This window comes from Acomys russatus, chromosome 8 (genome assembly GCF_903995435.1).
Source record: "Acomys russatus chromosome 8, mAcoRus1.1, whole genome shotgun sequence".
Taxonomy (NCBI): Eukaryota; Metazoa; Chordata; class Mammalia; order Rodentia; family Muridae; genus Acomys; species Acomys russatus.
In genome coordinates, this window is record NC_067144.1 from 3,366,276 (window position 1) to 3,394,042 (window position 27,767).

At 55.1% G+C, this 27,767-nt stretch overlaps 1 protein-coding gene across 1 annotated transcript; it reads left to right on the forward strand.

Moving 5' to 3' along the window:
* The first annotated feature begins 717 nt into the window (after positions 1–717).
* Rtn4r (reticulon 4 receptor) lies at positions 718–27,157 on the forward strand. The gene is made up of 2 exons (XM_051150656.1): positions 718–843; positions 25,489–27,157. Exons 1-2 carry the CDS (start codon positions 822–824, stop codon positions 26,886–26,888), a joined length of 1,422 nt encoding a protein of 473 aa, XP_051006613.1. The 5' UTR covers positions 718–821; the 3' UTR covers positions 26,889–27,157.
* The last annotated feature ends 610 nt before the right edge of the window (positions 27,158–27,767 follow it).

Below are 27,767 nucleotides of genomic sequence, written 5' to 3' on the forward strand. Positions count from 1 at the left end.
AGGTCTGAGTATTCATTCTCCCTGGGACAGGGAGGTAGAGAGAGCTACAAAGCTGGGGAGGGGAGCACTACTTTAACTATTAAGCCTTGCCTCTCAATTGTCTTACCGAGTCGCCGAGGACAGTCTCAAGCGAAGGGCTTTAAAGCACAAGCAGGAGGACCACGCAAAAGGCGTGCTGCGCCCCTCCGATGCCCAGGACTCCCTTCGGGAGGCAGCCAAGCTGTGCTGCCACGCCCTCGAGCCCGCGCCCACGACCGGTTCCGGGACGCGGTGCCTGCGGCCGCCTGCAGGGGCCGCCGCCTCTTCAGGAATGCGCCGCCTTTGTCTGGGACCGCGCGTGGCCCGTGCACCGGGTGGCTGAGCGCCTCTTGCCACCTGGACCCGTGCCCTGCACCCTCGCTTCCTCTCCCGTCGCCCGCCGGCTGGTCCTGCATCCCGTACCCACCGGTCCGCGCCCGCGCCGCGCGCCCAGGTGAGCGCCCCGCCCGGCGCCAGGCCCCGCCCAGGCCCCGCCCCGCCCGGGCCGGCGGGGAGACCGGGCGGATTCCGCGCGTCAAACCACATGATCCCATAAAACATTCATCCGCTCCGGGCCCCGCGCTGAGAGCACCCCGCCAGTCCGCGCCGCCGCCCTCGCCCGGCAAGCCTGCAGCTCGCGAGCCCAGCCCGGCCCGGTAGAGCGGAGCGCCCGAGCCTCGTCCCGTGGCCGGGCCGGGACCGGGCCGGAGCGGCGGCGCCTGGATGCGGACCCGGCCGCGCGCAGACGGGCGCCCGCCCCGAAGCCGCTTCCAGTGCCCGACGCGCCCCGCTCGACCCCGAAGATGAAGAGGGCGTCCTCCGGAGGTGAGTGTCCGCACCACTCCCGAGCGCGGCTGCAGCGGAGCGGCGGAGGGTGGGCGCAGGGCACGGCCCGCGCTGCCGGAGCTGGGGACGGGTCGCCGGTCGCTCCCGAGGGCCACCGCAGTGCCACGCCGCGCGCTGGCCGCCAGCTACTGGGCCCCGGGAGGGCGGAGCCCGCGGCAGCCGCAAAAGTTGCGGCTTTGCGGGAAAGTTGACAGCGACGGCGGGGCCAGGGATGGCGGGTCCGAGGTACCAGTTGTTAGACCGGGGCCGGGTGGAGACTGAGGGCAGGAAGGGCGGGGTCCCACCTGCGGGCTCACAGGCGGCGAATGGGTTAATGAGCGGGGTTTGCTGAAGCGTGGCCACTAGGCAGAGATGGGGTATCTCGTCTGCCCAGCGGACCCTGCCCAGAAGAAGCTGTTTCTTTGGGGTCAAACGGAATAGGATGAATGGGGGGGGGGGTTGTCGGGGCAGCAGAGGGCGTGAGGACAGGGCAATCCCAGCGCTATCCCTGGGTCAGGTAGCCAAGAGGACACACAATACAAACACACACACACACACACACACACACACACGAGAGAGAGAGAGAGAGAGAGAGAGAGAGAGAGAGAGAGAGAGAGAGAGAGAGAGAGAGAGAGAGAGAGAGAGAGAGAGAGAGAGAGAGAGAGAGAGCGCAATGCCTTCTCCTTCGAGATCGGGAGGGCTCCTGAGAGTGAGAGGCTCCATTGAGGGGCGTTGGTGCTCAAAACACCCCCTCCCTGCCAGCCCTGTGGGATTCCCTCCTCCCATCCGGGTGTGAAGTCCCCGCAGTAGGGGCAAGGGAGGATGGGCTACGTGTAGGTTGGGCACGTCTTACCTGGAGAATCCAAAGTGATCACATTGCCTTTCCCAGGTGCCCACCCAATCTACCCTGCTGATGTCCATGGTGCCGCAGGCTGCACACACGTTTTTCTGCACGTGTCTACGTGGGCTACATACAGTCTTGCACACTTCCAGTGCGCACTCATAGGAAATCTGCCCTAGTGTGCACATGAATAAACATGTGTATGGGTGCACACACAGACTATAAGGGTGCATAGCTCTCTCCTCACTCCTGCCTACACACCTATGATCACACATGCATTGCTGGGATCTTCATACTTGGCACATGTTGGGGCCCCTTAGCAGGACCCCACTCGCTCGGGTTTTGAATGGGGGAGGCTCTGGGCTACTAGACCCACAGACAGAGGGACAAGTCCTGGAGTCTCCTTCACTGTGCTTGGGTCTCTGTGTGCAAGTACGTGTGTGTAACCTGGTATGTATTTGCACATATGTGATTGTGTGCATGACCACGAGTGGCTGAAAGCGCTTCTTCTTGTTTCACTTTGCCTGCCAGTGTGGGTGCCCCTGGGTACTGAGGAAGGCTGTGGCTATACCTTGCCAAAAATCAGGACCAAACGTCTTGGGAATGTGTTTAGGGGTTTTGTTCAGTGTCTCCAGCCTGAGTTGTGAGGGGCAGAGCTTCCAGCTGCTCTCCCAGCAGTCAGGGCTGGGGCAGTGGTGGCCTATGGTGGGCTGGAATCTACCTGGGCAGGGACGATGCATTTCCCAGCTTGAGGCGATAAAGGGGTCTGACCCTGGGCACACTTGGCTGCCTCTGCAGTTTCACCAACTAGGGCATCCAGCCCAGCATGGCCTCCGCATGTTCACTATTGTTCCATCCCGGTGACCTTCTGGCGAGCTGCTCTGTGGTGCTCACCTGGCTCAGGTGTGTGCGGGGTACCCTACCTTAAGCCCCAGGCCCGTCTTCCTGTCTCTAAAGCTGCATCGGATCTTGTCCTACCCCAGCCCAGGGGAGGAAAGTGTACTTCCATGGCAGGACCTCAGCCAGCTGTGCTCTGCCGCAGGTCCCACCTGGCTGAGGGGAGCTCACCGAGCCGATGCTGTGTTTTCTTAAAGAGCCTCTCCCGGCCTCCTCATCTGTGATATGGGGTTGTTGGTGGTGTTTCTAAGATGATGCAAAGTGGGGCCAGCCCAAATTTCCCAAGGAGATGGCTCTGTTTGTTTTAATTTTTTCGTACAATATGTTTTGATTATATTCTTTTCTCTTCCCCCAGCTCCTCCCATATCCCCCTCAGTAACAACCAACCTCATGATCTCTCTTTTTCAAACAAAATAAAACAAAACAAAACCAACAAAAAACCAAAAATAAAAATAGACAAACTAAAGAAAGAAGGAAAATCAGTTAAGATGAAAAATGCCCGAACCAAACAAAAAGAAAATTTAAAAAAAAGAGTCCATTTTGTGTTGGTCAGTTCCTCCTGAGCATGGAGTCTGTCCTGGACTGAGACAGGGTCTTGCTGTGGCCGTGGCTGGCCTGGACCTCTCTGTGTAGAACAGACGTCCTTGATCTTAGAGACTGAGATCAGGCCCGAGCGCCTGGGATTAACGGCTTGTGCCACCATGCCCAGCTCCTGAGGAGTTTTTATTGTTTTGTTTTGAGGCAGGTGTGACCACAAAGCCTAAACTGGCCCTAAGCTTGGAGTCATGCATGCCTCTGCTTCCTGAGTCCTGGAATTACCTGTGTAAGCCACCAAACCTTGCTTCCCTAGGAGTTTTGGCCCCCAGCATTTCTTCTTTAAAATTCCCCAAATATGTTTTTTCAACTCCTAGTAAGCTGGGGTTTTCCTGGGACTCCTTCCAATTTAGGCCCCTCCTTCCTCCTGGAAGATATGTTAGGATATCGAGGGCAGTGGTGAGCAGGGGGACGCATGGTGGTGAGCTTGTGCTCTGCCCTGGTGGCCCTGCGGAGCCTGCTTCCTTCAGGTGGGACCAACCTTCTGTGATTACAGAGAAAGGGACATGATAGTGGGGGCCATCTAGCTAGAGGAGGAGAACCCCTCAAAGCTGGCCTAGGGCCCCCCCCGCCACGAAGGCTCCCCCCCAAAGGTGTTCAATAGCCTGTTATCTTAGAGGGCTGAGGGCTGACTCCTTGGCTGTGAAGAAGCCCAGCTTTGTTGCCTTTGTTTGTTGCAAGCGGTAAGTTGTGTGTGAGGGGCAGGGTTTGTGGAACCACACTTCACTCTTGCCATCCAGGCCTGGCTTCTAGCACCCTTTGCTTGCCAGCCTCCTGGCACAGTGCCTTCCTTTGGAGAGAAAGGCTCCATCTGGGAGGGGAGGCAGAGGGAGCCCGGCTGCAGTTCCGGCCCTGGATCTAGGGCCCAGAAAGTCTCCCAGGAACCTCAGGCTGTGCATTCAGGAAAGGGGTCAGGAGAAGGAGTGTGTGTGTGTGTGTGTGTGTGTGTGTGTGTGTGTGTGTGTGTGTGTGTGCAAGAGTTATCAGTGCTCCTGGCACTGGGCTGTGCCTGGTCAGTGGAGTTCAATGCTGCCCTGCACCCATTCTGGGAGTTCTGACTTCCAACCCCAGCCAGGGCCAGGGCCTGGACCCTCAAATCCGTAAGAGCTGGGGTGGCTGTTTTGCATGTCTCTTTAGGGCCTGGCACCCTCTGCACTCTTCAGTATGCCTACCCTGTGGCCTGGCTACACCCAGCCAAGGTCACCTGTGCCATCCACATGGCCAAATCCCAGATGGTGCATTTCCTCACTACCCTCTACCGTGCACCCGCTCGCTTGTGGCCTGCAGATCCTATCCTGATCAGCCGACGAAGGGCATGAATCCTTTCTCACCTCATTGACTCCAGGGTTAAATGTCTTAAAGGACAGGTGACCACATAGCCAGCCATGGGAGCCTAGCAGTGGGTGTAGAGGGACATGCCCCCCACCTCCCCGCCTGACCCCCCCCCCCCCGAGTGCGTGGGCCTGGCTGGGTCCCGTCACACCCGGTGTTTGGGACTGCAGTTTCTTCTTTTGTCACTGTATTTTAAACACTTTGCACATTGGGAACTATTCTTGTGAATCATGCCTAACTGGTGAGTGTGGAATCCCTTCCTGAGAAGGCACCAAAACGTACTGTGTGAGTCTGCCTTGGCCTTCTGCGTCGCTTTCAGCCACGCAGCTCCCCGTATACATCCTCGCAAGTCCTCGGTGAAGGGCATCAGGGCCAGGAGTTGTGCCCTTTCCCACACACTTGGGCCAACTTCCAGCTAGGGTCTAATTCGGCCCCACCCAACCCCCAAGCCCCTGAGTCTTTTGATACACATCAGGTGAGTGATGTGGTAAGTGGACCGGGATTCCAGCTGTAAGGAAGGCCAGCTTTTCAGCCCTGTTCCCACAGCTCCTGGGTACCTTGTCTGCTGTGGAAGGTTAGAGGCTGAGGTGACTGAGGTGTTCCCATGGCAGCACCCATAGTCTTCCCCCCAGGGGAGCGAGGCCCAGGAAGTGAAGTTAAGAAGCAGGGGGCTGTTGGCACAGCTTCCCAAGTGTCCTTGGGGAGATGCTGAGCCAGGCAGAAGCCAGCCTCCCTGTCTTGACCCCGGTGGGCCTGGCAGGAGGTAAGGCCCAGTAGGCACCCTGGCTCGTAGAGGTTGGCAGAGGTGGCATTGTAGAAGTGTCAGGAGCTGACACAGCTTCACTGTCAGCAGCTTGTCCAGGGCTGCTCTTTGGCCCTCCTGGGAATTGGAACTCCACAGAATGTTGTTGGATTTCTTTCTTTCTCTCTCTCTCTCTTTCTTTCTTTCTTTCTTCCTTCCTTTCCTTCTTTCTTTTTTCCTTTAGGGGGTGGGGTGTGTTGAGATGAGGTTCTTCTGAGTAGACCAGGCTGGCCTTGAACTCAGAGATCTGCCTGCCTCTGCCTCCTGAGTACTGGTGCTAAGCTGTGCACCACCACTGCCCGGATGTTGTTGGATTTCAAACAAAGGCTTTATGATCATATTTGAGCTGCTCTGGGTTGAGCTGCTGACCCAGCACTTTCCCACAGGGCACCTCAGGGCCTTAGTTTCACAGGGCCAGGCATCTCCAAACTGTGCAGCAAACCCCAGTGCCTGGTGTACCCAAGAAGCCATTTTGAGAAATAGTGATGGGGTTCCTTGCAGGGGTGGAGGGGTCAGGGGGTGGGCAGGCCATCCCACACCAGGCTACACCCATGGGGCACCTGGTGGATGGAGGGACAGGTTTCTCCTGGCTTTGTAAGGCAATGTGCAAATTTAACCTTTGGATTTATGACTCTATTTCTTTGCAGCAAATGTCACGGGAAATGTCAGGCAAAGGCTGAAGCTGAGTGAGGGGCCCACTGAGGTAGGGGATGGGGCTGAACATGTTAGAGGGCCCAGGGTCTCAAACTGGAGTGAGGCTCGAGAGTGCTGCCTCCTGGAAGCCCTCTCAGATTGTCCCTGCCCTGCCTGCAGTCCATCACACTGTTCTCAATTTGTCCCAGCTTTTGTGACCTTGTTAAGATGTTGGCTTTCTTCACCCTCCTGCCAGGGCCCAGATGGGGCCAGCTTGGGAACCTGCCAGAAGTTCCCCCCTCCCCTGAGTCCAGGCAGCCGTAGGATCAGATCATGCAGTGCTGGCTTGCTGTGTGACCTTGGGCCTCACTACCATTTGCTGGTCACTGGAGGTGTCATCCGTAACCCGTGGTTGCTTACTTGAGTTGGTACTTCCAGCTTAGGGCCCCGAGGACCAAGAAAACAGAGTCTTTATCAATATTTGGGGTGCTGTTTTCTGGGAGAGATGGTGGGGAGCCCTGTATGGTAACTTGGGGGCTGGCTTGCGGCATCACTTGGCAGCTGGGCCAGGAGCAGGCCCCGGACACTGTAGGTACACAGGAAACACGGATGAGGAGCAGAAAAGAAGAAGAAGAAGAAGAAGAAGAAGAAGAAGAAGAAGAAGAAGAAGAAGAAGAAGAAGAAGAAATAAGAAGAGAAAGAAGAAGAAGAAGAAGAAGAAGAAGAAGAAATAATAGTCTCAGCCTTCTGAGAATCCACAGCCCCCATCTTCACGTGCCCCACCCCCACCCCCACCCCGTGCCGTGTGCTGCGCAACCTGGCCTGGCAGTAGTCAGTGAACAATAACGACCTTCTTGCCAAGTGCCAGGCTAGTGTGGCCCTTAGATCTCTTTAGTTCCTAAGGCCACTCAGCCTGCACCCACCTGAGCCAGCTAGGCTGCCGCTTAGGGTCTCCAGCGTGAGCATCTCCCAGGTGATGCAGGGTAGCCAGGCACCAGTGAGGCCACTTTGCCTCCCAACTGATGCTACAGTCCTCTAGCTGCATTCCACCGAGCATCCCAGGTTCCCCAGACTCAGCCAGATGGGTATCACACCCTCTGCACCCATCATCTCTGCCCCCCGCCCTTCTCAACCTCGAAGAAAAGTCCATCCTGACCCTTGCTTACTGCAGACCATTCTCAGAACCACGCCCTCCCTCGGCCATTGGCCTTGATGCTCTCCATTCCACCCCAGGCTCTCTGCCTGCGGTGTCATCCTCCCTGTAGCTTCTGAGCCTGCCTGAAGTCTCCCCTGGTGACACCTAAAGCCTTGCTCATTTGCTCTCCAGGTGAGCTAGAAGAGCCCATGTAGGGACCTTCCCTTCCACCCTTCATGGAGGAATCTCTTGTCACCTGCGCTCCAGTACCTCCCCATCTGTGCATCCTCCGAGCAGCCCCTCCCTGGCATTTAGGGAGCATGGGCAGTGGGCATCCACACCAGCAGATAGCCGCAGAGGGAGTCCAAGAGGCTACTGTGCATCAGCAAAGAGAAGCATTCTCCCCAGCCACCTGCTTCCTCCTGTATCTGCTGGGAAACACCCAAGCTGGTGGCCCTGAGGACTGTCAGGGCAGCCTAGTTGGCCAGGATGGCTGCAGGGGAGAGTTCCAGAACACAAAGGCGGATGTTGGCTCTTGAGCTTCCCTGTTGGCATGTGGATAGCGTGAAGGTGGACATGCTGGTGGAAGCCAGCTGGCCACAGGGAGTTTGATTTGGCCGTGCTAGCCAGTCCTTGGTCATCCGGATGATGGGACTCCTCCCAGCTGCCTGCAGCACTCTCATACCTCTAGCATAGACCAAGGGAACCGGCTGTGGAAACTGAGGCTGGAATGGCATTGGAGACCTTGGTGGGAGACAGAGCCCCCAATTCCTGTGCTTTCTCTGACTCTTACTCAGTCCTGCCTACCCTTCCCCTATTCCGGGACAGAAATTGGGAATAGGTGTGTGAGAGCTCCCTAATCAGAAGCCCCCTGCATAGCTCTGAGGGTGCAGGAGGAGCCCAAGTCTGGAGTTGCCCCCCACCCCCAGCAGCCATTCTGCCAAGACAGTCCTTGGCAGTTGTCTCGAGGGGAGGCATGGGTGAGAGGGCATGGTGGGGTGAGGGTGGGGTACACCGCCTCTGGGCAGGCCCAGCAGCTGGGGGAATTCAGAAAAGAAACTAGGATCTCCATCAGGGCTGGGGTATCTCCATACCTTTGACCCCCTGGGCAAGAACCTGGCCTCGGAAACTTGGACACCTTTGTCCCTCTATTCAGCTTATAGGGCCATGAGAAGGGCTGCTTTGTGTTCCTTCTTGGTCCTTGGAGGAAACTCAGGCAGTGGACCCCAAAACTGTGGCTGGAAACCGAATTCCATAGAAAGACAGGGCAGCTGCTGTCCCAAGCCTGGACAGCCTCCAGAATAGCAGTCCAGAGAGGGCAGCAGGCCAGCCCAAGGTCGCCCAGAGTGTGCCACTTCTGCCTCCACAGCGCCGTGACCAGGGTCTCCCTCTCACGGCGCTCTCGTTTGCCCCATAGGTTCTCACTCTTCATCTGCCGTAGTTGAGAAGTGTCCATTGCCCCCATCTTCAGAGACTACAGAGCAGGCAGATGACCCCACCCCCATGATAGCGGCATGGGAGCCTGGCAGGGCTGGCCTCTCAGGTCTCCTTGAGGGCTGTAGACACAAACCTCAGCATTATCTGAGGAAATAGCAGGACTGTTGGTGTTCCCCATCGAGAGTGTCCCTTGCCTACCTGCATGGCCGTGGGTGTGCCTGGTCCTCTGAAGGACCCTAGCCCTGGCCTTGGCAAGGCTGATGGACGTGGAGCTGGCCACACTGTGAGGAGATTGGGCTCTGGGTGGGCTCCCATTGCAGGAATGCCTTAGGTGGCACTTAGGTGGCACTGGCCTTTCCCTCATTTTTCTCAACAAAGTCTGCCTGGCATCACCAGTTAGAGGCCAGCCTGGGCAGTGGAGACCTTCAGTCTTTGTAACATCTTTTTTCCCCAACCCAGGTTCCAAGGAGATGCTCTCTTTTATATATATATATATATATATATATATATATATATATATATATATATATATATATAGAGAGAGAGAGAGAGAGAGAGAGAGAGAGAGAGAGAGAGAGAGATGGGGGAGATATGTATGAACCCTGAGGCCTGCCCCTCTGTGTGAGGTTCCTCCCTCCCCGGTGGAAGTGGAGCTTTGGCCAAGGGCAGGGGGCCCTGGTTGCTGTGGTGTCAGAGAAGATGTCCTCCTGCTCTGTGGGAGGCAGGGGTGCCAGGCAGGCTGGACTTTAGGCAGGGGGAGGAACTCGCTGCACACGGTCCCGGCAGGGCGCCCCTCGTGGCTCTGTGTGTTCTGCGGCCTGACACGTGGTCCCTGCACACTGGGCCGTGTCCAGGCTGTCTTTCATCTCCCTGCCTCGGCCCCAATTTATGTCAGGCAGAGGCTGACACGAGGACAGGTGTGACAAGTGTCTGGCTTCCTGTTGGAAAATTGGTGAAAGAAAAACTCTTCCCATAAAGATATTCCATCTACATACCTCCTGGATGTCAGTAGATAGCCCATCACAGCCGAGACAGATGGTGGCCCTGATGCACTTCATTCCTCACCTGCTGCCAGAGCCACGGCCTGGCTACAGGGGGGTGGCGTGAGGTGGGCGGGTGGTGGACCTCCTCAGAGTGCTCCCTACTCCAGTCCCACTCCTCCCTCAGGGCCTCAGTCACACACAGCAACTCCTCACTTCCAAGATAGCACCAAAGCCTTAGGAGGTGAATTCCCAGGGATCCCCAGACCCTCAGGCCATAGGAGCCTCTTTCTCAGCACCAGCTGTGACAACAGCCCTGGGGAGCACAGGGTTTGCTAATGTGCTTGGGAGAGGCTCTCAGCCCAGGACTTCCTTTCTGGCCAGGTAGTGTACGTACTGTACCTACTCTGGCCTCAGTCACGCTCTGGACGCTAGTGGCCCATGGACAGAGCTTGTGGGCGTTGACCCCAGAAGGGCTCCACAGAGGTTCCCACATTTGTGAAGGTGGGGAGGAGTAAGGCCAGGGGTGATGAAGGAGTGAGAAGGACCCAGCTCCTTAAGGTGATGGGCGGAGCTCAGGGAAGAAAAGGCACCTTGAGACCTGGGGCTGCTTGAACAAAGGCCTGCGGGAGGTAAGGGAAGGGTAGGACTTGGCTTTCTCCTTCACAGGGGGAGGGCATCTTTTCCAGGAGAGGCTATGTGCTGCTGGCAGCTCTGAGCTGGGGGACTGGACATTTCTTGCACAGCCACAGTGCACCTGCCTGGTGTGAGGCAGGTGTGCATCCCATGAGGTTTCCTGACCTCCATTTCCAGATGAAAGAATAAACTCCGAGCTTAGGGACCCCCCATATTAGCTCCCCCCTCCAAATGGATCCAGGCCTCCCAAGCCCTGATAGTCTCCGGATTTGCCCTACAGGACTGACTGTGGTGTGCAGGGATCTCAGGGCACAGGGCTGTTTGCTTATTTCCCCCTCTGCCTGTTCCGGCATTAACACGAGACCAAACAGAAACCATGTTTGGATCTCACCGGGTCATCCTCACATCTGAAAACCTGAAAAAAAAAAATCCTGCAGCATTTTGAGAAGGAGGTTGTACTAGCTCACATTGCCGTAACGAAGTGCCGTGAACTGGGCATCACAAATAGCAGAAATTAATTTTCTCTCAGTTCTAGAGGCTCCAAGATCAGAGTGCCAGCACAGTTGGATTCTAGTGAGCTACTTGTTCCTGACTGGCAGATGGTTTTCTTGCTGTAGGAAATGGCCTCTCTTGGGTTTCTTCTAGGCCACTAATCCATCTCAAAGCCTCGCCCTAAGTCCTTATCCAACCCTACCCACCTCCCCCTAACCTCCTTCGTATCATGGGTAGAGTATACTGGGTACAATCATAAAGCCCCAACATTTTGGGGGGACAAGGAGAAAGATCTGCGGTTCCAGGTTGGGGCTAGAGGCCTGCCTCAGCAGCCAAGGGCACAAACTGCCCTTCCAGAGGACCCATGTTTCGTTCCCAGCACCCTGCACCCACCTGGTGTCTTACAACGTTTGTAACTCTGGTTCCAGGGGGAATCTAATGCCCCCTTCTGGCTTCTTTGGGCATTGCACCCATGTGGTACACAGCCACAGCACCCATATGCCCCATATGCGTAAATATTTCACAAAGGAAAATAAAACAGAGTTCCAGGTTGTTCTAGGCTTTCACCTTACACAGGTCACACCCACTGCCCAGGTCAGGCACCACTCAAGCCACTCGTGGCTGTCACTATCAGGCCTCAAAAAGCACTTACCTTTTTCCTGGTCACAGTCTTAGTGACTCCACAAAATATGGTCTCATCTGTGCCCTCCCCAGAGCCCAAGGCAAGAGGGTCCCTAGAGAGGCTAGGCTCTGGTGCTCTCAAAATAAATGAATGAATGAGCAAACAAACGAATAAATGATAAAGAAATAATATCGCACTGGGGATTGGCACTCTGGGCATATGTTTTGGGGGGAAGCTGAGCATAGTAGCTCACTCTGTACTCCCACTACTTGGAAAGCTGAGGCAGGGGATCCCCGTGAGTTTTCCTGGGTTACGTAGTAAATTCTATGTACCTGTCAGACAGTATAAGACACTGTCTCAAAAACAAAAAGTGGCGGTGGGGGAAGGGACAGTATAAACATCCATCCATAACAGAAGTGAAGCCACTCTTTCACACACAAAAAAGATTTATTTATTATTCATACAGTATTCTGCCTGCATGTGGGCCTGCAGGCCAGAAGAGGGTGACAGACCTCATTGTAGATGGTTGTGAGCCACCATGTGGTTGCTGGGAATTGAACTCAGAACCTTTGGAAGAACAGCCAGTGCTCTTTTTTTTTTTTTTTTTTTTTTTTTTTTTAAGACAGGGTTTCTCTGTGTAGCTTTGGCTGTCCTGGACTTGATCTGTAGACCAAGCTGGCCTTGAACTGTCTCCTGAGTGCTGGGATTAAAGGCATGCACCACTACGCCCGTCCTGTAGCCAGTGCTCTTAACCTCTGAGCCATCTCTCCAGCCTCCTGAAGCCACTCTTGAGGACCACTCACAGAACTTGTGTGCATGACCCCAGCCCCCCCCCCCCCCACCTCCCTCTGCAGGAAAAGATCAGTGCCTCTTCAGCCCTGGGCATCCTCAGGGAATGCCATCTCTACAGGCACACAGAGGCTGCCACTTGCCTATAGGGAGCATGTAGTTGCATGTAACAGGGACACACAGAGCTCCTTGTCACTAGGCATGGTTCTGCTGAGTCACTTGTGGCCTGTGGATCCAACAGGAACCCTGGCACTGAGGGACTCTGGGGTATGTCTCACAGGTGTACCACCCTGGGACCATCTCCTGCCTCACAGATAAGAAGCCCACAGGCTCTCGGAGCATCAGTGATGACTGTACTGGCCGGTATAGCTAGAGTTAAGGGTGACCCAGCCTCACTGTTGCCTTCCAAACCCTCAAGGGTCACATGGGACAGATGAGTGCAGCCAGACCTGGGCCTAAGCCTCTGATACCCACTGGCCAAGTCATGACCGGCTGCAGCTGCCCCAAACAGCTGAGGCTTGGGGCCTGGTTGGAGGGAGGATCTGTCTGGCCTGTTGGATTCAGGGTTTTAAATATGCATTCCCAAGAACAGGTGCTGACAGAGGACCTGGTTACTGGGCTTCCGTGTGTCAGAACAGAAAGCCTTGGCTCTCTAGGGACTCTCTTGCCCTAGGCTCCAGGGAGGGGACAGAATGGGGCCATGTTTTGTGGAGTCAGTAAGACGGTGGCCAGGAAAAAGGCAAGTGCTTTTTGGAGCTTGATAGTGACAGCCACCAGTGGCCTGAGGGGTGTCCAAACTAGAGGCTGAGTGTGACCTGTGGGAATGAAAGTCAGGATTCCAAGGTCCCCAGGAATCATATGGGGAGATGGATACAGCCAGATCTGGGAGTGGCCCCTGACACCGCTAGCCATGCTGTGGTCACTGAAGAGATCCTCAGGAGGGCCTCGGGCTTGTTAGGCAGAGGACTCCCCTGACCTGGCTCTTTTCTCGGCTCAAAAGGAGCCTGGGTCCTTGACTGGTAGTGGGAACTCTTCAGCTTAATTTCGAGAAAGGGGCTCTCAGCAAACCTTGAGCCTGTTAATTTGTCTAGACTGGCTAACCAGTGAGCTCCAGGGAATCCTCCTGTCCCCGTCTTCCTGGTGCTGGAATGCCAGGCTCACACTGCCGTGTTTAGCTATTCTGTGGGTGCTGGGCATCCTGACTCAGGTCCTTACATTGGCACAGAAAGCACTTTACCAGAGCTGCAGGTAGGGACAGTGGGAGAGCCACACCAGGTGGCTGAGCTGACCCATCTTGCACCCTGGACAGAGGTGCTGCCCAGAAGGGAGGTTAGAGGTACCTGGTCTCCCTGGCTTCGCATCCCCCATGGCCACCACCCCTCCCCCCTACCCGTGCCTGCCATAGCACCCTAAATGCAGCAGCATCAGGATGTAGCCAAAATACAGTGACCTCTTTTTCTGTATGAGGCAGCGATGCCTGGCTTCCACCCGCGCAGGTGAGAAGCCGCCAACAATTTCCATTCCAAATTGATTTCAAATAAGCAAGCGTTATCACACACAATCATATAGGAATAATTTATCACTCGTTAATAAAAGAGCAATTACTTATTCACATTGCCCCTGCCTATGTGCTGTGGGCTTTGTTGCAGGCCTGGGCTCTGAGACATAGAGAAACTGAGGCCCAGGGGTTGCAGCCCTGCCTCCAATACAAGATGGCCCTTGCTGACTTTCAACGGCCCCCTCACTCCCCCTACCCCATGACAGCCTGAGATGGAGACTGAAGCCTGAACAGGGAGGTAGCACTGTGACAGCATGTGTGTGAAGTGTCTGGGTAGGGGTTGGCCAGGGTGATAGAGACAGAGCTGAGTGCACGTGGAGGGGCACCTGAGCTGGCCGAGGGAGAGTGACTGCAGGGCTGGACCTCGCAGCATCCCTTCAAGTGTCTGGATTGCAGAAGTCCCATAACGAAGAAGGTAGAATGGGTCAGAGACCCAGGTCCATGCTCGGCCACCCTTGGCTAAGCAGGGGTCCGCACCAGTGACAGCATGTCCCTGCTCCGGGGGCCAGCGCTCTGCTTTCTTCTGCTTTCTAACCCATGTTTGTTCGACAACTCAGGATGTGCGTCCTCCTCTCTTTCACACGTCCTTCATTTTTCCTCGGGTTACAGTGGACTGTGGGTGTTATTTGTCTCTCCTCTTGTCCCATCTTGTAGGAGAACAAGTTCTTTCCCCTGGGGTCCCATCCTAGGCCCTTGACCCGTATCCCATGACTTTCCCCTTTCATCGGATGCACACAACTTTCCTGAGTATATGTGTTTGTTTTGGCTGAAGCACCTGGAAGGAAGGTACAGTAGAGGGCCATCTGAGCTCTCCCATGTGTTCAGGGTGGACTGGCTGGGACTCGAATTCTGTATTTTAAAAGCATTTCTTCTGAATCTTGCAGCATTGTCGTTACCTGGCACGCAGGGTACTCTAGCCAGCCTTTGTGCTACCTTGCATTGCTTATAGCCAGCTTTTCCTCCTAGAATCTCTTGGCCCCCAGGAGCCTGAAGTTTGCTATGAATACCCAGTGAAGGTCCTTGGCTCTAGGAAATTTCCTGGTATCATTTCTTAGATAATTTTTTTTAATCCTCCATTTTCTGTTTTCTCTTCATAGAATTGCCCTAAAACACATTTGACCTATATTTGCCCACCGAATCTCATTCAGTTTTTCTTTTTGTTTTTCTTTCTGGAAGATTTCCTTGACCTTGTTTTCCAACCCTTCTATTGATTCTTTTAATTTTAGCGATTCTATTTTTAATTTCTAGACACTCCTTTTTGTTCATTGGTGACTCCTTGGTCATAGCACCCTGTTCTTGTTTTAAATCCATTTCTATCCCTGGGTGGGCTAATTAGAAGTTCCCCTTAATTTCTGACTATTCCTGACCCTCCATCTGCCACCTCTTGAATTCCTTTGCTGTCTGCCCCGCTGCCCTTTTTCACACGTGTGATGGTGCTCATCCTTTCAGGGGAAGCAGGTTCAGGGTTCTGCTGAGCTGGGACGTGCCAACTAGCAGCTTCTGAGCCATCAAGTAGGAGCTGCCCTGGGCCTCCCCATATGTCAAGAGTAGAGACCCTGTCTGCTTGTTTCTCGACTCCCTACTCTCCATGCTCCTTGGTCACTGTCATCCTGGGGGTGGGGGCAGGGAGCGAACATGTGTCTGTATGTAGCTCACGGAGCCTACCGTGTGACGATGGTTGGGTGGAGTTGGGAGGACAGTGGTGCCTGGTGAAGAAGGTGCGGCAGGCTGTGCAAGCCTCCCTGCTGCAGGACAGCACGCCTGCTAAGATGATCAGAGAAGGCAGGACACAGCTCCAAGTGTGTTTTAGACACAGCCTAGCTGCCAGCTGCCCTTCAGTACAGGCACAGCACTCTCTGCACAGAGCAGGGACAACAGTGAGGCCAAGCCAGAGTGGCTTTGTGACTGCTACAGCAAACAGTCCTTGGCTCCTCTGTGTTGATCTGTGCCTCACCTTCTCCAACTCCTCATCCGAATCACGGCAGCCAAGGTCAGACACACAGGCCGGCTATATCAGTCTTGGGTATCAAGCCATAGGCTAACTTCTGGGGAGGCAGGGCACTAGCCCCAGCTCAGCTCTGGCTAGGGACACTTCAGTGGAGCTGAAGGGTCTTGGGAAGGTGGTGCTGGCTCAGCATGATCCTCACATTGCTGGTGTGGTGACAGCCTCGGGGGCCTGGCCTCTTCTCCAGCTACTCAAAAACTGGGTGGAACCTGCATTTGATCCTCAATCCTCAGCCAGCCCAGGGAAGAAGGCTTGAGCCAAAAGTGAGGTGTGTAGCAAGCAGATCAAGGAGGCCTTCCTGCCCTGTGGTCCTTGGGGGCTTGGGTACAGTTGCAGGGATGCTGGGACCCAAGTGGCATGCCTTGTCCACTGGCCTCACTGGTACCCTCTTGGGGTTTTGCCTCAGGGCCTTTATGTATGGAGTAGGAGTGATGGTCACCTAATCACTGTGCAGTGGGCGGTGTATTGGTCACTGTCCTATTGCTGTGAAGAAATACCATGACTGAGGCAACTTGTGTAAGAGAAAGCATTTAATTGGGTACTTGCTTTCAGCTTCAGGGGCTTAGTCCATCATCACCATCATGGCAGGGAACATGGCAGCAGCCAGGCACAGTGCTGGAGAGTAGCCGAGAGCTACATCCTGATCCCCAAGCAGAGAGTAAGTGACTGAGCCTGTCATGGGCTTTTGAAGCCTCGAAGCCCACCCCCAGGTAACATACTTCTTCCAACAAGGCCACACCCCCCTAGTCCTTCTAATCATTTCAAACAGTGCCGTGCCCTGATGACTAAGCATTCCAATATATAAGTCTATAGGGTCCATTCTTATTCAAGCCACCACATGGGTGTTGTACCGCAGGAAGCTCATGACAGTCCCAGGAGCGAGCTGCCCAGGAATGTTCTCTTCTTCCTTCCTCCTTCCTCTGTCCTTCCCTGCCACTGAGCCTCCTGGAAGGCTGGAATAAACAGCTGCTCATCAAAGATTGTGCTGAATGGCTTCAAGCCTCTGGTGCTGGCCCAGAACCTCCTTGGGCCAAGCCCACTGCTCAGTGGCCTGTGATTCCCTGCCTTTGTGTGGAGCTGGCTGCTCTCCACATGTGCTGCAAGCTTGCCTCAGGCTGTTTTCTATCTAGGTGCTTTGCTTGTAGTTGGTATAGTGCTTATGATGGTGGATGGTAAAGATGGTGGTGGTGGTGATGATAGTGACCACTTAGAGCGTGACTATCCCCCAAAGGTTCTTGTACTGGAGACGTAGCCCCATCCGTGGTAATGTTGGGGTGTGGCAAATATATAGGAGGCTGGACCTTGGAGACGGAAGTTAGGTTATTGAGTATGCGACCTTGAAAGCACACAAGACCACATCCCCTTCCTTTCCTTCTCTTTGTTTTCTGGATGCCATGAAATGAGCGCCTTTCTTTACTGTGCACCCCATGGGACCAAAACCCCAAAACTGTGAGCTGAAATGAACCTCCGTAAAGTGTTGACTCAGAGTTTGTCACAGTGACAGAAAGCTGACTAACTCGGTGACCGTGATAACAATGGTGTGGTAATGACAGCGATGATCTTGTCACAGTAACAAACGACAGTGATTACCACGGTGGTGATGCTAACAACGGTAACTAAGGTGCTGGTGACCGAGTGGTGGTGATGGTGACGATAACGCTGGTGATGACAGTGATGATGACGGGGATGCTCTGTGCAGCTCACTCTCAGTCTGTGGTCCTGGCCATGGGTCTGCATGTGTCATCAGAAGTGGCCCAGACCTTCCTGCCTTCACCTTTCCTGGGCCAAGCATGCTGTCCCATAATAAATCCTTTTTTCTTAACTGTGAGTGTCTGTTAGCCAAGGCTAGACTCTTCACATCTTGGGAAGTTTATCAGGGTTGACCATGGACCATGCTTTCATTCCTACCCAGTCCAAGGACTGATGTTAGTGGTCAGAGAGCCAGCTCCGTTGGACCCGGCCAGAGCTTCTGAAGCAGGTTACAGCAAAGGGTCGTGCGTGCCCTGCACAATCCCGGAGGTGGTTATATTGGCATAGCAGGGCCAACATCCCAGGGGACCCCCCTCCTGAGCCGCGCCCCTCCCAACCCCAAGCCCACCTCCTCCAGGTTCGTTTCCTCTTTAGAGTCATTATGCTTCCCTCCCAAATGGGGACTGACGCCCCACAGCTTCCTCCTGACCCCTGGGGACAGCTGTTCATCTTTCTTAAAAGCGGTTGTGGTCTTTTGCCTTGTTTTTTTCTTTTTTAAAAAAATTTTTTTTTTTGAGCCAGGCGTGGTGGCGCACGCCTTCAATTTCAGCACTCGGGAGGCGGAGGCAGGCGGATCGCTGTGAGTTCGAGGCCAGCCTGGTCTACAAAGTGAGTCCAGGATGGCCAAGGCTACACAGAGAAACCCTGTCTCGAAAAACCAAAAAAAAAGAAAAAAAGAAAAAAAAAGTTTTTTTTTTTTTTTTAAATTAAGTGTATGAGTGTTTTGCCTACGTGTATATGTGTGAGCCACACGCATGTCTCGTGCCCTCAGAGATCAGAAGAAGGGAGGAGATGCCAGTAAACTAGATTTTAAAACAATTGGGACCGCTACGTGAATGCTGGGAACCAAAGTGGCCCCTCCTCGAGGACGACAGGTGCTCAGAACTGCTGAGCCACCTGTCCTGGCCCTGTTTGTTTGTTCTTAAGACAGGCTGGCCTTGCACTTACGTAGCTGGAGCTGGCCTTGAACTCCTGATCTTCACGCCTCTGCCTCCCAAGTGCAGGGTTAAGGTGGTTCCTACTACACCCAGCTTGTTTTGGGTTCTTGAGACAAGGTCTTGATCCCCTGATCCTCCTGCCTCACCTTCCCTGTTTGATTTCCAAATTGTACTCTATTATGTGTGTTCAGTTACGGGCCTCCTGGCAGTGTTTCGAGCAGGATACTGGATTGTCTGTAACCTGAACGGGGTTTCAGTATTTATTACTTCCTTTTTGCACTCTACCTCTAATCCCCCAAATGCTGATCTTGCTCACAGATCCCCTATGCTAACCCTGCACTAAGGTGAGGGACCACTGTGCTCAACCCACCCAGCCCTGTGGGCTTGGCAGGAACAATGAATGGTCTCCTCTGACCCTTGGCTTTCTTTTCCTTAGTCAGGAGGAGGTTTAATGGCCTTGCCTGGGTCCTTGTGAGTGTGACAGAGACCAACACTGCACATAGCAGGTGTTCAGTCACAAAGCAGGTCAGCAAACTTCCTGTAAGATGGTGGGCCACACCATGTGTTGTGCTAGCGTCACTGTGCCGAAAGCAGCCATGGATCGTGGGGTGAACACGTGGATGTGGCTGCATGCCAAAAAAAAACCCCAACTTATTGTTGATATAACAGCCAGGTCGAGGGCCAGGTCATCCAGGGCCCCTCAGCCTTTCCTCCAGATCCATGGACTCGGTGCTCCGGCCCCAGAGGGTAATTCCAACGGGCACATCTAGCTGAAGATGATTGTATTCTCTCTTGGATCCCTTATTTCTGACGGCACTCCCTGCCTGTCCTGCCACTGGCTCTGTGACAGAGGCCTCTGGAGGCTGGGGCAGCCCAGCTTAGGAGGAGTGTTGACGCTTCATTAACTGGCCATCTCTAGTGGGGGTCCTGTCTGCCTGCTTTTGTCCTGAAGAGTGACCCACAATCAGTGAGTCCAAGAGGGTGGATGCCAGAAAGTGTCAGCTAATGATGGCCTCAAGACCTGTATATATGTATATGCATGTGCCTTCTTGGTTGATCGTGTTTTCAAATGCAAGAACACGTAGGAGTTGTCACCTACTTCTTGCCACGTCAGGACGGCAGACCCTCTGCTAGGTCCCAAGGTCTGCATAGCCTCCATGTGTCAACCCATTTCTGCTTGTGAGCCCACAGGGTACTGGGTTCTATTAAACCTTCGTCTTGTGTTGCATACAGCTTGTACTAACAACACGTTCCTGTGTCTGCCTCCCCCACCTCTACTGCTTGTCTCTAGTATATGTTCTTGTCTCTAGTTGAGGCCAAGTACATACCAGTATCACATGCACCCCGGTCCTATGCTTACCCCATGTGTTGATTTTCACAGCCTCACAGATCAGCAGCAGATTCAGGCACAGGATGGGTGATCCAGGCCTCTGTCTGGGATACTTGTCCCAGAAATAGATATGAGACACAGAAGGCGGAATCCAGCACTGTAGACCCAGCCAGGCCGAGCACTCCATCCAGGACAGCGTCAGGATGGGCAGGAGGCAGTAGGGGACATTTGTGTGGCAGCCCTGGGGCTTGGACTATGGCCTAAGGAGGTCTCCTTCAGAGGATGCCTATGGTAGGGGACGTGCCAGTCACTGGTTGGTTCATCATTAGTGTCCCTGGGGACTGAAGCCTGCCCTGGAAGATGGATGGAATTAGCGGCAGGACCGCAGAGGCCTCGGGGTGAGAGGCGCGTAATTAGGCAGCGGGTGTTTGTTGGTTACCAGATTCTTGTCAGGGAGGGGACACTGATCTCTGGGTTGGATGGGCTTCAGCCAGGCAGAACATCTGACACTTGGTACCATCAGCCTACAAGCAGGGTTCACAGGGCGAGGTCATGGAGGCGAGTAAAGGGTGTTGCTGGACCCGGAGAGGCTCTGGAGCCCTTTAGGTCTGGGACAGAAAAATGAATTCCTAGGAGAGACTGGTAGCACACACCTATAATCCCAGCTACTTGGGAGGCCGAGATAGGAGCATCACAAGTTAAAGGCCAGCTTAGGCAGCTTTGTGTCCCTCTGTCACAAAAATAAAAATGAAAGAGCCAGGCATGCCTTTAATTGCAGCACTTGGCAGGAGGAGGCAGGTAGGTTTCTGTGACTTCTCTGAGGACAAGAGGATGACCTGATACAGTGAGAAGCCGTTTCCAACAGCTCTGCTCCTATGGCAATACGTGAAGTAGCCAGAACACATCCAAGGCCTCAGTTTCCCCACTGCTTAGGGCTGGCCTTGAGGCACATTCTCATGGGTCTGGTATCTGCCTACCACGGTAAGTGACCTTGCCCATTATCGACCTGGCCTGCCAGTTTTGCTCTATAGTCATAATCAATAAGGAACAAAGCCTCAAGGGACTAGGGCAAAGTAGCAGAGGCCGGTGGCCACACCTGCAGGAGACACAGGGTGGGCTGTCCTCTGTGGAAGCTGCCGCCACCTTCCTGTACCCATCACTGTGCTCTCGGGAGGGCCCAGGAAGCACAGGGTGAACACAGGTGTCACTGCACGTGTCTGTGGGCCCAATGATGGATGAAAGGTGGGTCGTGTGTGTGTGTTTATGTGTGCATGTGTGTGTGTACATGTGCTTGTGTTTTTGTGTGTGTGTGTGTGTGCGCGAGCATGTGTGCATGCATGTGTGCGTGTGCATGCGAGCATGCGTGTGTGCATGTGCATGTGTTTGTGTGTATGTGCGTGTGTCTGTGCGCATGCATGTGTGCATGTGTGTGTGTGTCTGTGCGCGTGCATGTGTGCATGTGTGTGTATGTGTGTGTGTCTGTGCGCGTGCATGTGTGCATGCGTGTGTGTGCATGTGCGTGTGTTTGTGTGTGTGTGTGTAACGAGTGACTATGAGGGTACCAATGGGGGCCGTGACTCAGAAGTGATGGGCTGGCAGGAGTGGGGAATGGGCCCAGAGAAGGATGCCTTGACTCTCCACGGTGTGAGGATGACATCGGTCCCTCCACCCTCTCCCAGAGCTATTTCTGGTCTTGTATGCTGAGCTGCTCTGCCTTGTAACTGTGGTCTCTTCTAAACTGCCTCAGCCCCTTCTACAGCCTTCGGACCCTAGCACAGTTTACTGTGGAGATATACCTTCCCAGCCCCAGACAGCATGGGAGACCCCCATGCCCCAGTGCCTGTACAGCAGACCAGCAGTCTAGCACCCAGTGGCTGCCCTGGCCACATAGCAGTTGTCCTTCATGAGCTAGACTCTCCTTGACAGCCCTCCAGGTAGCATGTGCCCTGTCCCCTACCTCCCCTTCCTTTCAAACTGCCTTAGTATGGGAGCAGTGTTTCACCCCTCACTGCCTCAGGTTCCCGATCTGAAAACAGACTGCTGATGATGGTAAGGGAGTGAATTCCTCTATAGCACTGACTTGAGGCTTTTACACCTCAAGTACTACACCTGGTTAGGCTCCTTCCAAAGTCCATGCCACTTCAGACCCAAGGGCACCGGCACCCAGCCAGTAGCGGGGTGAAAGTCAGTGCCCTGGGTCTGTGAAGCTGTGAGCCTGCATTGTCTCTTGGCCTCGTCAGGTGAGGACAAGAGGGCATCCTATGGGATGCCAGGCCAGGCAGGGGTGGCGGCTGGAATGTGTGCAGGACCGCAGTGGGCTGGGAAGATGCTAAAGAAGGCCCTCTCTGCTCAGCAGCTCACTGGGCTGCTGAGGTGAGCTGCTGACCTCAGCAGTGCCTGCCTGCTGGCTCAAATGGCTGCTGGGCAAGGCCCCAGATGCCTCCCAGCCTCCCTGGATCCTCCCCTTTCTCCCTGCTCTCCCCCTACCCCTTTTCCTTGGCTTCCTTCCCTCTGCCAGGGCTCTCTTTCTGCCTTCCAGTTCCTCCCCACTTCTCTTTCTTCTTCTTCCATCTCGGTTTCCCTACTCTTTTTGTTGTCTCGCCCAACTCCCTCTTCCCCCCTCCCCCAACCCCTCCTCAATGAATGTGAATATAAGCTCTTAACTCAAAAGAGCCATTGGTGCCAGATGAGTGCATGTAGCCTGGTGGCTGTATTCTGCCTGATCTGGCGGCCCCCAGGTGGAGAAGTGGTCTCTATCCAGCTATTGTCCTCTCTGGGGGTACCTCAGCACCATGTGCACTAGGAAGCCAGCACTTCCCACTAGCACCCTCATGTCCCTATGGCTCCCTAGATGACTTGAGCTAGCCAGAACCCACTGGCCATGACCTAGTTCCAACAACTAGTGAGTTCCCCCACGGAAAAGCGCTGGAGGAGACCCACAGGGAAATACCACTTTATGGATGGCTTATAAGGCCGGCTCAGTGGTCACAGGTCCTGTAAGAGAGATGGCCCTCCCAGGACCACTTTCCGCCCACATGTGCATGCCAGGTGCTTTCTGAGAACAGGGACTTGAATGAGACTGGTTGAGAGTGTCTGGTGGAGGCTCCGTGGAGCCAAGAGGGCTAGGCTGCTGCGCAGAAGGAAGGCCACTCCCATGGGAATCTGTGGGCAGGTTTGGGAGTGAAACCGAAGCTGAGTGTGGAGGGGTCCAGAAGCCTTGTGGCTCAGGACACTGCAGAAATCACAGGGATGAGCCAGGAAGGCCTGCAAGGGTGGCAGAGAGAGAGAGAGAGAGAGAGAGAGAGAGAGAGAGAGAGAGAGAGAGAGAGACTGACTAGGGCAGTCCTGGGGTGGGGTCAGGGGACATCCTCACAATGCCTGGTCAGGTGCTGGGTATTTCCCCAAAGCCCTGCTGTGAACACAAGCAATGCTGCAAAGTTGGGTTTGATTATCTCATAAAAAAAGATGCCCCCTCATGCTTGCTCAGCGCAGGGGTTGCTATGGAGACCAGCGGGCAGGCCCCAAGGGGGGCCAGGCTGGAGCCAATTACTGTGGCTACAGCAGAAGAGCCTACCCCAGCCCCTATGCTGACAGGGTAGGTGAGAACGGCCGCCCCTCAGAAGTTGATTTCCAACAGAAACACAGCTGCACCTTTTCCCTTCTGCCTGGCAAGGCTGAGCACCACACAGCCACTCCTCCATTTGTCCACCTCCCGGTTGTGGCTCAGCCCCGGACCCCCACTGACCCCAGCTCAGCGGCCCTTGGGCAATCTCAGAATTGGGGTATACCCTATCTCAGTCTCCCACTGATGTGGTGGGTAGCATGGAGAGAGAAATGGTGCCTTCAGTGGTTGTGAGGAGGTACAGTTGGCCGCATGGCATTGTAGGCGACAGGCAGTCTGTGTGTGACAGGGCTGATAATGCGGCCCACCTGTCACCTATGGCATGAAAATTCCCCCCACTTGCCCAGCCTTGGGTTCTGAGGTCAGGGCCAGGAAAGGCTGTGCACAGGGTATGGCCTCCTTCAGTGACAGCAGAATAAAGCATCATGGTGTGCTGACAAGCCCAGGCCCCACTGTCCCAGGAAGGACATGTAAGAAGAGAGTGTGAAGCCGGGCGTGGCGGCGCACGCCTTTAATCCCAGCACTCGGGAGGCAGAGGGAGGCGGATCGCTGTGAGTTCGAGGCCAGCCTGGTCTACAAAGTGAATCCAGGACAGCCAAGGCTACACAGAGAAACCCTGTCTTGGAAAAAAAGAGAGAGAGAGAGAGAGAGAGAGAGAGAGAGAGAGAGAGAGAGAGAGAGAGAGAGAGTGTGTGTGTGAGAGGAAGTGAGCTGCTTAGACAAAGTCTCAGGCCCACGTGCGCACACACACACAGAGACATTCATAGATTGCAGGCTCCTGGGCCTGGCTTGCCACCACGATTGTCAACAAATGACCCCAGGCCCAGAAAACTACTGAGTATAAGAAGAAGCACTCCCAGAGCCTGAAAGTGTGCCTGGGCTATTAGGCTTGCCTGGCCTGTGGGGCTGTGGACGTAGAGCAACAGTCATTTGTGGTAAGGGGCCCAGTGAGAAGTAGACACCTCAGAGGCCAAGGCCAAGGCTTGGTAGGGCAAGCTGGCTCTGGGTCTGCCTCTTCCTCCTCCTTCTCCTCCCTCACTGCAACTCCAAGCAGTTAGCCAGCCTCGGCCTCCTGTCTGTAGAATCCTGCTCTTAGCTAGCTGCCAACACAGGTGTTAGCTGTCAATGGATGTGTTAGCTGATAAGCCATAACCCTCCCAGGGGGATTCACATTTTAATAGACTCTCTCCTGAAAGAGCCTTCGGCACTGAAAAGGGATGGGGCTGTAGTGACGACAGCTTTTTCCTAGGGATGTGACACTCCAGCCTAGCCTCAGTCTGCTGTTGCTTGTACAGGTCCTTGGCCACACTCAGGTCTATTTGGCCCAGAGACCTAGGCTAGGGCGTAATGTCTTGGGGTCACTAAGAGAAGGGGGGTGGTGTAGCAACAGGGGTGGGCAGGAAGGCTGGGAAGGGATGAAGCAGAGAATGAGGCCAGGGGAGGAGGCTGCAGAAGGTATTCACAGCCAAGGCAGGAAGTGCTTAAAAGGGAGGCTGTGTGGAGGAGGAGCAGCCTGGCCTGAGGGGCCTGGGGGAGGCTCCTGGGGTAGGAGCCTATTCCCTCCCTCCCCACCTTCCCCACACCCCAGGCCTCAGGCAAAGAAAGCCCTCCAGGGGCTGCAAAGCCTCCATTCAAACATATCCCCCACTTTGGCATGAGGGGGTTTCCTAGAATCCCAGGTGCCAGAGGTTATTGAGAGCTGTAGGGGCCCAGGCAGGACATGGATCATGCAGCCTGGCCTAAGAGACATGGCAGGCCTCAAGGTGTGTCTCAGGTTGCTCCTACAGTGTTTCCCCAAGATCTGGATGCCCCCTCCCCTTCCATCTTAACCTGCAGCCCGGTGGGCTGATCTGGGCAGGCCAAGGATGAAGTTAAGACCAACGGAGACAAACAGCAGCCAGGTCCCAGGGGCTCTGTGCATGGTACATGCAGCTATGCCAGATGCCTTCAGATGTGTGTTCTTGGTGACCAGCTAAGCTACCCTTGTGGGGTAACAAACAGTGCAACAGTCATGTCAACAGGTGTGCAGTAGGGTGGCATTGTGTGTGTGTGCCGGGTCCAGACAGGGTCACCAGTGTGGAATATGCGTCTCCAAGGACAGCCCGGTATTGTCTATATGATATGGAAGGTGGGGGCCCGCCGCCCCGATTCCTAGGGCTGGCAGCCTTTGCACTCTCCTCATTGCCCTGAATGCCCAGCATCAACTCCCACCTCTCAGGGCTCCTGTCTGATCACCTTTTCCTCTGCCCACAGGAAGCCGGCTGCTGGCATGGGTGTTATGGCTACAGGCCTGGCGGGTAGCAACACCATGCCCCGGTGCTTGTGTGTGCTACAATGAACCCAAGGTGACAACAAGCTGCCCCCAGCAGGGCCTGCAGGCTGTACCTGCTGGCATCCCACCCTCCAGCCAGCGAATCTTCCTGCATGGCAACCGAATCTCTCACGTGGCAGCTGCCAGCTTCCACTCATGCCGAAACCTCACTATCCTATGGCTGCATTCTAATGCGTTGGCTCGGATTGATGCCACCGCCTTCACTGGTCTGACCCTCCTGGAGCAGCTAGACCTCAGCGACAATGCACAGCTTCGTGCCGTGGACCCCACCACGTTCCGTGGCCTGGGCCACCTGCACACACTGCACCTAGACCGATGCGGCCTGCAGGAGCTGGGTCCTGGCCTATTCCGGGGACTAGCAGCTCTGCAGTACCTCTACCTACAAGACAACAATCTACAGGCACTCCCTGACAACACCTTCCGTGACCTGGGCAACCTCACGCACCTCTTTTTGCATGGCAACCGTATCCCCAGTGTGCCCGAGCACGCTTTCCGTGGCCTGCACAGTCTTGACCGCCTCCTCTTACACCAGAACCATGTGGCTCGTGTGCATCCACATGCCTTCCGGGACCTTGGCCGCCTCATGACCCTCTATCTGTTTGCCAACAATCTCTCCATGCTGCCTGCAGAGGTCCTAGTGCCCCTGAGGTCTCTGCAGTACCTGCGACTCAATGACAACCCCTGGGTGTGTGACTGCCGGGCACGCCCACTCTGGGCCTGGCTGCAGAAGTTCCGAGGTTCCTCATCAGAGGTGCCCTGCAGCCTGCCCCCTCGCCTGGCAGGCCGTGATCTTAAGCGCCTGGCTACTAGCGACCTGGAGGGCTGTGCTGTGGTTTCGGGGCCCTTCCATCCAATCCAGACCAGTCAGCTCACTGATGAGGAGCTGCTGAACCTCCCCAAGTGCTGCCAGCCGGACGCTGCAGACAAAGCCTCGGTGCTGGAACCTGGGAGGCCAGCTTCTGCTGGAAATGCCCTCAAGGGACGTGTGCCTCCTGGTGACACTCCACCAGCCAATGGCTCAGGCCCACGGCACATCAATGACTCTCCATTTGGGACTTTGCCCGGCTCTGCAGAGCCCCCACTGACTGCTCTGCGGCCTGGGGGTTCTGAGCCACCAGGACTGCCGACCACTGGTCCCCGCAGGAGGCCAGGTTGTTCCCGAAAGAATCGCACCCGCAGCCACTGCCGTCTGGGCCAGGCAGGAAGTGGAAGCAGTGCGGCTGGTGACGCAGAGGGCTCAGGTGCCCTGCCTACTCTGGCGTGCAGCCTTGCTCCTCTGGGCCTTGCACTGGTACTTTGGACAGTGCTCGGGCCCTGCTGACCAGCCACCGGCCACCAGGTGTGTGTACATATGGGGTCTCCTTCCATGCCGCCAGCCAGAGCCAGGGACAGGCTCTGTGGGCCAGACCAGGCCCTCCCTGACAGATGCCTCCCTACCAGCCCACCCCCATCTCCACCCCATCATGTTTACAGGGTTCCGGGGGTGGCGTTTGTTCCAGAACGCTGCCTCCCACCCGGATCGCGGTATATAGAGATATGAATTTTATTTTACTTGTGTAAAATATCGGATGACGTGGAATAAAGAGTTCTTTTCTTAAGCTGTGGCCTCTTGGGCTGCGGTACTGTGGGTGGTGAGAAACGAGGGTGGGTCCCAGCATAGCACCCTCCTTCAGACACTGGCACAGAAGGCCGGAGAGGAGATAGAACTACCCACCCTCGCTGGTGGGGCAGTCTGGGCTGGTGGGGGTGGGGCTGGGGCTCACATGGGAGTGAGGTGACATTCTCACCACTTCCAGCTGCAGCAGCGAGCTTGCCCCATAGCTGACATCCTTGAGCTCAGCCAACTTTTCTGAGAGCTGGGCTGACTACATGCCCGGCTCTATTTGGTTCTGAACATGCTGGGTTCTGTGGGGACTTCTACTCAGGGATTGTCCAGGTCAGGAGGAGGCTGGGTGTAAAGACCATGCTCCCCTTGCTGAGGAATGGGGGAGGGCTGGAGACCATGCAGGGCCTGTGTGCACCCGCATATCGCTGCCCCAGGTCACAGCCTTCATGCGTAGGTACCTCATACTACCCCACAGCTCTTGAGGAGCCACATGCTCAGGAATACACGTGAGTGCATAACAGACACACATGGCAGAGCAGGAGCCACACAGACAACACGTGTGTATGCATGTGCCTAAAGACAGCCCAGACAAGG